The sequence below is a fragment of the Montipora capricornis genome, chromosome 14 (genome assembly GCF_036669925.1).
Source record: "Montipora capricornis isolate CH-2021 chromosome 14, ASM3666992v2, whole genome shotgun sequence".
Classification (NCBI taxonomy): domain Eukaryota; kingdom Metazoa; phylum Cnidaria; class Anthozoa; order Scleractinia; family Acroporidae; genus Montipora; species Montipora capricornis.
The window spans coordinates 38307086-38319585 of record NC_090896.1 but is presented as its reverse complement, the minus strand read 5'-3'; the positions used below and the strand labels follow the sequence as shown (position 1 = coordinate 38319585).

Here is a 12500-nt window from a genome sequence, read left to right as displayed (position 1 = left end):
CACGACTGCACTTGAGGTTGATTTCACTTTGCAGCAGGTGTCGTCAGAAATAATTTTACTCTCACACACAACATTAAATTCAAACTGCGGTATTTGAAAGCAGATATATTTTAAAACTGGTCCTTGGCGTGACTGTAGTAAATACTCACTTCACTGTAGTGTCATATCTTGTTTTTTTCTCACTTCACTCCCGTGAAGTATCAAGAATGATAATTGAACTTCGTGTTGTCTCGCAGTTGACAAAAACGCTCAGTGAAGGAGATGTTGCTAGAGTGAAGAAAGGTTTTTATGGCTTTAGAACAAAACCTGGAAAAGCTGCAAAGGTGTTGACAAGGTCAGTTATAAGAAATTGTGGTTTGCTGTAAAAAAGCTGAATAGAGTTTTCCCTTTTCTCTTGATGGTATAGACCGTATTCATAAATTTCGGTCAAGAAATTATTCTTTTGTCTTTGTGCTAATCATCCTAACTAGCCTCACTTTAGAACAAAAATTCTTTTGAATTTTGATCGTGTTTACGATGCTAGTTAGGATGATTAGCATAAAGACAAAAGAATAATTACTTAGCCGCCATTTATGAATACGGTCTTACCTCGTTTTTCGGTCCGTACTGCAAAATAACGGACCGAGTTTTCGTGCTTGGGTCATAAATCAACAGGAAAAAGAACAAGGATTCGTAATTTTACAGTACGCACCGAGAAAACGAAGTTAGTAAAATGTTTATGGTATCTCTGTGGTAATCAGCCGCGCGGAGAAGGAAACTAGTTGAAGTTAAACGGAAGGTTCAACTGCCACAAAGATTGTCCTGTCAAAAGCCAAAAAAAAAAAACGAAATATTCTTGGCTTTTTAAAATAGTTGCTTGCAAGATTCAAACCGTTTTACAAGTTTATGTAACAGAAACAACATGAAACCTTTGCTAGTAAAAGAATGTTTTGTCGAAATTTCAAATTTAGCGGGCCGTACTGTAGACTGAGACGGCCCGCTAATTTAGCCAATAGGCTGATTTAGCAACAGAACGGGAACGTCAGTTGACGACGGTGCGCGCAGAAAATTTTCCATATTAGGTCAGATTAGAGTAGAATCCAGACTATTCCGCGCGTTCTCCCGTCGCTAATTAGGGTTCCCGTTCTGTTGCTAAATCAGCCTAATGTGAATCACAGCGCGCGTACTATCTGAGAGATATGATAACAGTTCTTACCAGGTTTACCAGTTTACCAGTTTTAGCACTTGAACTCCTTCAATTTGACTACTTTCTGTTTCCTCTTATGTGGTCTCATCGATCAGTAGTCCATTCAGAAGATTACGCTATGCAAACCGACCACATTTGTGAAGGAAACTCCAGACCACAACAGCGGGAACTCTATGCCCTACTCTTTTCGACTAGTGTGTGGTATCTTTGACGTCCCACACAGCTTATCAACGGTGAAGGGTTGTGAGACGGGGCCACGGTTTATCTTCCTTTTCCGAGAAGAGGCAGCACTTTCTCCTCAGTTATTTTAAGACCCTGAGTGTTGGTCCGGGCGGAGTCGAACTCACCACCTCTTGCATGGCAGCCCGGTGCTCAACCAACTGATCCACCGGTGCGCGGTTCTTATTTGGTCTTTTGCATGTATGTCTACATGTTCCAGCACTTGGCAAAGTCCCTTTGACTTATGGCTGTTTTTTCTTACGTGGCTTCATACACAATGAGATTGCCAAGCCGGCCACATTGTGCTGAAAAAAGAAGGCCAGACCACTGCACACACTTAGAAATAATAATAATAATAATAATAATAATAATAATAATAATAATAATAATAATAATAATAATAATAATAATAATAATAATAATTAATATAAATAACTTTATTTTTAATTCGAATAAATCTGTTTAAAAATATATCTATAATAATAATAATAATAATAATAATAATAATAATAATAATAATAATAATAATAATAATAATGTGATAAGGTAGGCCAAGTTATCCATTGGAAACTGTCAGACATTCAACATCCCATGCAAAGACAAGTGGTATGATCATGACCCTGAAGGAGTTATAGAAAACGATCCAGTAAAAGTGTTATGGGACTTCCGAATTCAAACAGACCATCAAATTGAGCATAATAGACCTGATGTAGTTGTTCTTGATAAGATAGAAAGATCATGTTATGTGATAGATAACGCGTGCCCTTTTGATACAAGAGTGCTGGAAAAAGAACAAGAGAAAATGGAAAAATACCAAGAATTAAAAAGAGAGATTGGGAAAATCTGGAGCTGCCGAAAAGTAATTGTCGTACCAATTGTAATTGGTGCACTAGGGACGTTCAGCAAAAATTTGAAAACATCGTTGAAGAAAATTGGACTAGATTGCACGGTATTACTACAAAAAGCCTCCTTGTTGGGAACGGCAAGAATCTTGAGAAGAACACTAGACACCTAAGGCCATAGGTCGTGTCTTGATGCCTAGTTTACAAACCACGTTAACAACATATCGTGCGAATGAACGAAATAATAATAATAATAATTATGATGATGATGATGATGATGATGATGATGATGATGATAGTTTATAGTTATTATCCGAGAGTTAAGACTTGAAAGGCCTACCATTTGTGGTTATTTGAAGATTCTGAGTGTTGGTACGGCCGGAATTAAACTCATGGCCTCCTACGCGGTAGTCCGATGCCGAGCCAACTGAGCCAACTTGTCAGTGGTCTCTTTCCTCTAAATTACATGGTAATTAATGCTATCATGTTAATATTCACGTGATTCTTAATTAAAGAGACCCTCTGAATATGATATTGTGTCCGGATGGAACCGATTGACTGTCTGGCCGGCCGACTAGCTCACTTTCCTTTGTTTTTTTGTCATCCCTGACTTTTCTCCGTCTTGACATTGCGCCTTGTTACGATAACAAAATTATGCAGTTCCCTGGAAACAAGGCAGTACTGATCCGATGTAAGGGTGTGAAGTGGCTTATTTTATTTATTTTTTTCTTCATTTGTTTTTTGCAGGCCCAAACCTTCTCCTGATTTTGTTGAAGACACACTTCCAGACATGGATTCAAAATCAGAGATACTCGGGGAAGAGCTTCTGAGAAAGGTAAGTGGAAAATAGTGATGATGACGATGATATCGAAGGCTATGGCGATGACTAAGTTGAAGACGATGGTGATGTTGACAGAGTTAGTTATAATAGTGACCTTTAGATTCTAGGACGAGAACGAGTACGAGATTTGACCGCCCGTTTTTTGCGAAAATACTTAGAAAACTTATAACCCGGACGATTAATCTTTCTCTGTGCTATCAGCATAGGTTGCTCAGTCATTCTTATTGCTAGTAACTGAGCCTTTTCCTGATCGAAAAATGCCAAAACTGGTACCGTATTGGTGACTTGTTTTGACAAGACGATATTTTTGCAAAACCTGGGGCCCGTTTCTCGAAAGTCCAGAAAACGTTCCGGACCCGAAAAGCCATTTGTGAAACTGCCAACCGCTTGTTTTGGAAAGCTGATCTTTTAAGATGTTTTTAAGCTAGCTAAAAGAAACATGTCTGTGAAGTTTGACGACTTAAATCCTTTCCGTTCTTTAGATACAAACGGAATTTTGACACCCGACAATGCCCCGAAAAGTTTCGGGACTTTCGAGAAACGGGTCCCTGGTACGAAAATGACGATGGTATCACGTTTTTCCTGCCAAAATGACGCTGGTTTGCGCGCGCTCACTGTTGCTTTATGAGAAAATCTCGTACTCATAGTCGTTCTCGTCCTAGAATTGAAAGTTCCCTAGTGACGCGGGGACAGTGGCGATGACGATACGATGGCGGGGGCGGTGATAACATTGTTGATGGTAACGATGGTGTTGACGACGAAGAGGACGATGAGAAAACGATGACGATGGTGCTTGATGATAATAGCGACTTTAAGATCTACGATGCCGACGTCAACCAAAGCTTCACTTCAAATATAACTTTGCAATATCGTAATAAGTCTTTCGCGATTATTACATCTCGTTCACGTCGTACGATGTGGACAAAGTATCCTAAAAATAAATTGGTACGAGCGGTTTCCGAGTAGAATTAGAGAATGAAAGATTCACATTTGTACGCTCGCGTTGTCCTCAAAACCTCAAATTTGGTGATTTCAGACGTCGTTGTTATGAAGAGCAGCACCGCAAAAATATGTATAGGCAATCATATGATTTCGAGTGCAATTTGGAATAAATAACCACGAGTAAATTGTTTCAAAGACGACCAAAATCGCACGAGTCCGTAGGGCGAGTGCAATTTGTAGTCTTTGAAAGCAGAAGAAAGTCAAGCGTGTCACGCAGTCAGGGAAAAAATTGCGCCAAAAATTGGGTCATCGAGGGCGCACGCTTGATTTGAAAACAAAAGATTTGATTGGTTCTGACCAAACCCTATTGTTTATTAGCCAATCATAATCCAGAATTTCGATGTGTAATTTGCACTGGTGTATTACACTTTTTGCACTGTGCTACACTTGAACTGCACTGCTCTTAGCCAATCAGAATCGAGTATTTTTTTTCAATATTATTCGTGCTAAAATGCGTGCCGCACGTGCAGCGCGATTATTTTTCCTCTTTTAACCAATGATATTGTTGCTTTGTGGCGTTCTCGTTGACGACCGCGTCGTAGATCTTAAAATCCCTAAATGATGGTGACGGTGACGGTGACGGTGACGTGGATGATGTGAAAAATGATAATAGGGAGCTTAAGCACGCGCGTTTTTGAAACGCGGACGGCAACCGGAAGTGAGATGTTTTCCCCCTTAACTTGTCTTCACACAGCCACATTTACGCTGCTAAATATCGTTTCTCTATTAGAGATGATTTTAGTGTAAAAATATTTTAAAAATATTGTGTAAAAATATTTTAGTGTATTTTAGTGTATTTTATAAATTTTAGTGTAAAAATATGGGAGACACTACTCCCCTGGCACGCAAAATGTTCTCATCCGGTTGCCGTCCGCGTCTCAAAAACGCGCGTGCTTAAGCTCCCTATTAATGAGGTTGATGATGGCGACAAGGATGATGATGTTGATGGTGAATACAGATATAACGGTGAAATAAAGATGTCGGCGATTCATGAGTGGCATGTGAACAGTGCACAGCATAGAAGAGCTAGGTCAGTGAGTAATGAGTTGTTTAATTTCCTATCAATTTTGTTTGGTTTAGTTGAACCGCTGCCTTCCATCAAGGACCGTTGGTCACTGCTGGGTGCTGGTGTACAGCACATTTCAACATGGCTTCTCACTCAAGACACTGTACAGAAAAATGGAGTTTTACGACACTCCAGTTCTTCTTGTAGTCACGGATGACGCGCACCAAGTGAGTGTGTTAAAAAGAAGGGGATTTTAAGCACTGGTCAAATGTGACCGGAAGTGAATATTTCGGGTCTGGGAATAAAACAGCTCACTTCCGGTTGCCGTCCGTTGCTAAAAAATGTCTTGTACTTAAACTCCTTATTTAGTTTGCTTCCCGGCGTTCTCTTGTTTTTGCTGGGTAATGAATTTTATTTTGGCGCGGTTAAAAATGATGACCTGACAGGCCCTTCTTCCGGTCAGCAGTTGCTGTAAGTGACAACATGATCTCTTGGGTTTAGTTCACCGTGGGCTCAAGAAGGTACTTTTTAGTCATTCCTTTTAGCCAAAACCAAGGGCGAAAGGGCAATTGAAAAATCAGTCTCGGACAGCCTCGAGCCTGCGGCCTCCGTGACACCCGTCGTAGTCCTTTACATTAAGCTGCAAGATATCCTGGGCAGCCTGGTCTCTTGTTCAGAAAGCTCATATGTTGCTAACACGCTGCTCGATGACGCCCGGACGGCGTCTTCCAGATTGGCTTATGCCAGCTCGTCCAAGGCCCCTTTTCAAAAGGATTTTGTCAACGGGGCGGCTTGGATGTCATATGACTAAATCACTGAGACCCTTCAAATGGTTTCATGTTGCTACTATCATTGGGATGCCTGTGGTATGCTATACAATCAGATTACATTGCTGAAAGGAATCCAGTAGTTGATACTTACGTGGTGACAGTCCGTGATTGTTAAACTCTCGTTCCTTTTTTATCATCACCATTATGCAGTGTTATCAACTATCTTCTCTTTAAACATCTCCAGTATTTCATGCTAGTAATCATCAGAATTGCCTTAGTTACTGTCGTTATCATCATTGACATGGTCCAGTGGTTAGGGCGCTTGCTTCAAGACCCGCTCTAACCACTCGTTGAATTTGATGCTGGAACTCCCTGGTTCAACTTCCCAGCTGCACTTGTAAATAGCCAACTGGTTTGCCTCCGGCCAGTTGGGATTCTTAACAGTTGTTGTTGTTGTTCTGTTCTGTCGTTTCGTTGTGTTTCATCGGCCCTGAAAAGCCCCTATGGGGAGTGGTCAATTAAGTATGTATTGTATTGTATTGTATCATCATCATTATCATCCTCTTCACGTCATCATTATCCACGTCACGTCATCTTCATCATCACCGTCATCCTCTTCACGTCGTCATCATCCACTTCACATCATCATCCGCATCCTCGTCATTATCATTATCATGCTCTTCATGACATCATCATCATCATCAACATCGTCATCAGAGATAAGAAATTGTGTGATTGCGTTTTAGTCTTTTTTTTTCTACATTTTTGTGTATACTCTGAAAAGACAAGCAGACATACAGAAAAAGGACGGTGTGGATATTTAAAATATTACACTTATCGGTCATAGATATACTCAAAGAAATACAGGCTCAGAATGCTTCAGGTTTGAATGAGCCACTCGAGCTTCTTGCCCGCATGTTTGGGGTGGGAGACGTGAGTGACGTTTTCTTGGGGTCATGCATACCTTGTCGAAATTTTTGTCCATCATTTGAATTTCTGTATTGCTTTGTTTCTTGGTAGATTTTTGGCGCTCTCTGCTCGTGCCCACTGAAAATTAGCGAGGGATTTTATGGTACTGGAGAGTCCTTTTTGTATAAGTTTGAAAACAATGCAGTCGAGGTATGTTATCTAGCCTCTAGCTTTTTTATTTTTCTTGTTGACCACAATGTCTGCATAGTATAGTGAAGGGTGGGCGGCGCCGGAAGGTATCCGACGAGAACGATGAAGCGTTTCATTTCGTGTACTCGATTTAAGACATCTTAAGAATAACAAAGACTGTGGCAATCATAGATGTTTTCACCGTGCAGTATCTTAAGTGGATTGCTCACGTTTGTAGAGAAGAAAATTTAAAATTCGCGAAAAGGGTTCTATTTGCACTGCCGACGAGAAAAGTGTATCGATACCCCTGGCTAAAGATCGTCAACCGGTCGGAGATCACGACCGGACAAGCAAAGGGGCCCACACACTCAAAAGTTGGGTTCGTCAGGCTCATTATTTTACACTTGTTTTGGCCTGCCTCCAAAATTGTATTAGCTGTTTGTTGCCTGTGGGTAGTTTTGCCTGGATTTTGGTTTTAGTAGCTACGCAAGCACAAGCATTAACACAAGGAACATGAACAAACTGAGCAGCTCTTGATCTCTAGTACTCTCTATCTAGGCAATGATATAATAAACATCAATCGAATGCGCCAGGTTAATACTGCTCAGTTTTCGCCGTGGTGAAAACCAAGCTTCAAGCAGCGCTATTTTTTTGTAGATCTATTGTTGGACTGGAGACAACAACTTCTTCATCAAGGGATCCAAAGACAGCTTAGCCATTGGTAGTGGAGGGTAAGCAAGTTATTACACCCCAGTTTAAACGTTTCCTTTGAGCATTAAATGCGCCTAAATCCTTTGTTATTAGAGCTCAACCGGACATATACAAATGGGCTTAAATTTAACTAAGGGAAAATCGCTGTCTTTTTATGTCATCTGAAAATGGTAGTAAAATAACCTCGAAAAAGAACGAATTAGTCGTCTCCGCCGTCTCACAGCTGCTGTTAGGAGGTTTTATTGGTTTAAACTTTATCGTCAAGATCTCTGTTTGATTAACTTCTAAAGACTTGCTGAAATATTGAGGAAATGAGCTGACCATGAGAGGGGTGGCTTAAAAACTAAAAAAAACATACAATCCAAGTAGAAGTCGTTGCTTTGTGCCAGCGCTTTATCGGGAAGCAGGGATGACGCAGTGGTGAGAGCACTCGCCTGCCAACAATGTGGCCCAGGTTGGATTCCCGGACCCTGCCGGCGCCATAAGTGGGTTGAGTTTGTGTAGGGTTTTTCTCCGGGTTCTCAAGTTTTCCTCCCTCAACAAGAACCAGCATTCAGCTGATTCCAGCTGGCTGTAAGCTGTGCTCCAATGTCAGCGATGGACCGTATAGCGGTAGCCAGAGGCGCCATGGTATGCTTTCGGTTCGACCTTGTTGAGCTTCGTTGTTGCTGTATTTGCGACGCCGACTAGCGAGACAGTTATACAGTGGCCGTTTTCAAACTAGAAGACGAACAAATCGTCTGATGTTGAAACGGGACAATATATATTTAGACGAACGTAAGCACAAAGCGTGGAGACTCGTTTTTGTTCACACAGCCTTCTGTTATGTTCTTGTCGACATTGTGGTTGCCCAAGTTAATTTCCTAGCTAATGTATTTGTCCTGTGTCTTACCTATGCTGCTTTTCATTCTCTTTGCCCATTCTTTTTTAGTGGAAATTTTGGTCTTTGGCTAGATGAAGATCTATATCACGGAAGCAGCCATCCTTGCTCAACCTTCAGCAACACGCAACTGTCTTCACAAGAAGATTTTCTTTGCAGCGGACTGGAAGCATGGACGTTCGTCTGATTCCCATCAACCACCCCCACAGATTAATGCCCTGTCCCTCCCTTCCCATGTAGTATTTGTTTTACGAATTAGTATTATGGTTACCAGGCGACACTCGCGTGATTTTCGAGTTGTGTTGTCGTGACGACGGTTGTTTGCGTAAACACTTGTGTCAAATGTAACCATACAAGTACAGTATTAAAGTAAGTGCAACCAGTGTTGCCGATTTTTGAGGCCAATTAAAAGGTAGGAGTTGTATAAAAGAAAAACAAAGGAAAATATTGCAATCTGGAAAAAAGCAATTACTGCAATATGCGGGTTCTGGTCGAGAGGACGATTCTTATACACGAACTACATGCGCCAGATCTAACGTTCCATCGTGCAACTCCTGGGGAATGTGCTAATTTGTTGAGTACTCTGGCTATTTGGAAAGGCTGATGCTGAACTTTCTCTTTTAGTCTTCAATTCGTATCGAACCCTTCTTTTTTGTCACATTTGACTCCAGTAAATTGTAAGCCACAAAAGGAAATGGGCCCACACAAGGACAGATAAAAACTCTGACCAGGGTGGGAATTAACCCATGACCTTCGGCTTAGATCACCGCTGCTCTACCGACGGAGCTACAAGGTCAGACGGAAGCAGGCCGTGGGAACTGAACTCACGGCAATTAACATGTACAAGTACAAGGAAGGATTACGTTTTTGCAAACGTTGGCCGTGTAGCACTTATATTTGAACAGACTTAACAGATTAGGGTGTAATGTGAAGTGCTTGGTTTCTACCCCATATGAACCATGTGATCTAACCCGAAAGTCGTGGGGTCAATTCCCACCCTGGTCAGAGTTTTTCTCTGTCCTTGTGTGGGCCCATTTCCATTATTAGGGCTGTCGCTCACATGGTTCATATGGAGTAGAAATCTAACACTTCACATTACACTCTAATCAGTTAAGTCTGTAATCCACAAAACGTTGTCATAGCTTCGTCCCGACCCCAGGCTTTCCCATATATTTTTATCTGCTCACTGATCATTGTCCAAATTACACATTACGTAATTTCCTTTTTTCCTTTGAATTGTTTCTAGTCTTGTTTTTTTCCGAGGGAAGAAAGGAATGCTAGTCATATTAATGTAAAATCTTTGAAGATGAGCAATTGCGTCCTTACGAGGACTTTGATAGTGATGGTTTGAATTATGGAGGGCTACAAGAACGTTGATGGCTATGTCACCTAACTTGTCCAGTTCCAAGTAGAAGGGTCCCTGGGCAACGAGGTCGGCGTAGAAGTGGACGAGGGACAAACTGCTGCACGTTCGGCCTGTGCGCTCTTCGTTTTAAGATATTTCTTAAGCCGTTGACACATGGTTCAAATTTTGCAGGTGTTGTTCAACAAATGTTGTACAGTGTGTCGTGAATATGTCATTCAACACGTTGAACCTTGTTGAACGATGGTGAACGAAAATAGAGACCAGCTCTATTCCGTTCAACACTTCTGTGCAACATTGTTCAACACTTGTTGAGCAACAAATGTTGATGATCAAATTTGAGGTTGTGTGAAAGAAGGGGGCGAGCACCTAACGATGACTTTTCAATTTCTCTCTAATTATCCACACCGTTCTTACCAATTCTATTCTTGGAATGTGGACTCACATTTTCCAAGCCGAGCGACTTGGAGTAATCGCAAAATTTTTATAGTAACGGGAAATAGTATTTTTAGACAACGTTCTCGTAGCCCTCGTCGTCGTCCTCCTTTCGTAAGGTCCCTAACGAGGTGAATTGAGCATATTTCAGGTTGTGTAGAGGACGTAAGGATATGACGAAATATTCTTAATTCTCTCCCCAAACAACCTCACAATTCATGCCAATTTTATTCCTGCACTATTAATACACACTTTCCATTCCGAACGACTTGGGGTTATAACGAAGTTATTACAATATTAGTATCACCCAACTACTGGACTAATGCAAATGCTGCATTTAGATTGGCTACGCTACAAATAGTCCTCGAAATATAAATAAATATATTTTCAACTTGCATTTGCTAACTTTATTATTGCCTTTTCTGTCCGACTAGTTGGGTGATACTAAAACAATTAGACCCTTCGCCCTCAAGGGCCACGGGTCAATAGCCCATTCGGCTTCGCCTCTTGGGCTATTGACCCGTAGCCCTTGCGGGAGAAGGGTCTAATTGTTAAATAATAGGGACATTAAGATCTGCGACGGCGACGTCGACGAGAACGTCACCTCAAAATATCACTTTGCCTTATCATAAGTCTTTCGCCGTTATTCTATCTCGTTCACTTCTTACAGTTTGTGCGAAGTATCCTAAAAATAAATTGGTAGCAGCAGTTACAAAGTGAAAATAGAGAATGAAAGAATTTCTATTGCATGCTCACGTTGTCGTCAAAACCTCAGGATTTGGTAATTTCACGTCGTCCTTATGCAGAGTACCACAAGAATCCGTCCTAAAATCCGTGCTGCACGTGCAGCACAATTATTTATGCTCTTTAAACCAATGATATCATTGTTTTGCGCCGTTGTTGTTGCCGCCGCCGTCGTAAAATCGTAAGCTCCCTAATTTTTAGACGACGTTCTTGTTGGCGGCGGCGGCGGCGGCGGCGTCGTCGCCCTTGCGTAAGCTCCTTATTGAAAACTTCCAATTTCATAAGACGTTTCCTGTGGCGACGCTGTCGTGCATCTTCAGGTTCGCACTTTGTCGGCCCTTGGACAAGAAAGCGAGTCCGTTTTAGCGTCACTGGTAAAGATTGTTGCGCTAGGCCAAGAGAAAAATCGTGCACGGTTCACAATTAAGGCAAACAAAAAGGACTAAAGCTGTGTAATTTATTTGTGCTTCCGAATCAAGCATATCGTGGAGCTAGTGTAACTGTTGTAACTCCTGTCCATCTGGATATAATAAATAAGAATAATTTATGTTAGTTCTTCAACCGAAAAGATACCACTAAATATTAATTGATAAATTGTTATGATGAAGATGTTCATTAGAGAGAAAGAGGAAATAATTTTAGAATTAAAATGAGAACCAATGTTGAGTTATCCGAATGTTTCCTTGTGTTTCTAGAGCGTTCAAATGTGGTTATTTTTGTATAGATATGACTATCTTCTTTGTATGATGAAATAAATGTATGTTTATGAAATACCTGTTATCAGGAGCCCATCTGGAGCATGCAACTTCCATACAGCGTCTGTGAAACGGCGTTTTCACAAGTAGGTTTATTTTTAGACTAGGTCAAAAAACAAGGGCAGTTCCGGTTCGGTGACCTATGACGTCAGCTTAATTTCTTGTAATTGGTCATCGGGATCCTGTGGGAGTCTCATTCGCGGGAAATTCAATCTAAAAATAAATCGGTCTGTGAAAACGCCGTTACACGAACACAGTAGAGTTGTAGGCTCCGGGTCATGGGTTCCTGCTGTTACACACGAAAGTGAGAGGTGTCCATCGCACTTATGTAAGCAATTGTCTCTTCAGGTGGCTCCAACGGGAATCGAACCCACGACCTCTGCGATGCCGATTCAATGCTCTACCACTGAGCTACGAGGCCACGGTCACTTTGCTGGACTTCCAACTCAGTGTCTCATTTCGCACCCGAGCACCCACTCTTTTTAGGGTTAGGGTCCATCGTTGATTGGTTGTTTGTTTTGGGCCATTGCTTTCTGAGCAAGTCCCGAGTGCCGTTGTAATAGCTGAGTACGGACTCCCATTCGCTATTAATACAGTTCATTTTGGGGGATTATTTGCATTAAAACAATGGATATCCAGTTCACTGAA

At 41.4% G+C, this 12500-nt stretch overlaps 1 protein-coding gene across 3 annotated transcripts in view; it reads left to right on the top strand.

Annotated features, from left to right (window-relative positions):
* LOC138032728 (oxidation resistance protein 1-like) overlaps positions 1–11767 on the top strand; it is a 32379-nt gene extending 20612 nt beyond the window's left edge. For all 3 annotated transcript variants that reach the window (XM_068880433.1, XM_068880434.1, XM_068880435.1), the window contains 6 exons: positions 237–334; positions 2995–3082; positions 5171–5323; positions 6887–6985; positions 7622–7695; positions 8607–11767. In XM_068880433.1, the coding sequence (XP_068736534.1) occupies positions 237–334; positions 2995–3082; positions 5171–5323; positions 6887–6985; positions 7622–7695; positions 8607–8742 (648 nt within the window). In that variant the 3' untranslated portion in view covers positions 8743–11767. The remainder of the gene's footprint in view (positions 1–236; positions 335–2994; positions 3083–5170; positions 5324–6886; positions 6986–7621; positions 7696–8606) is intronic.
* Positions 11768–12500: the final 733 nt, after the last annotated feature.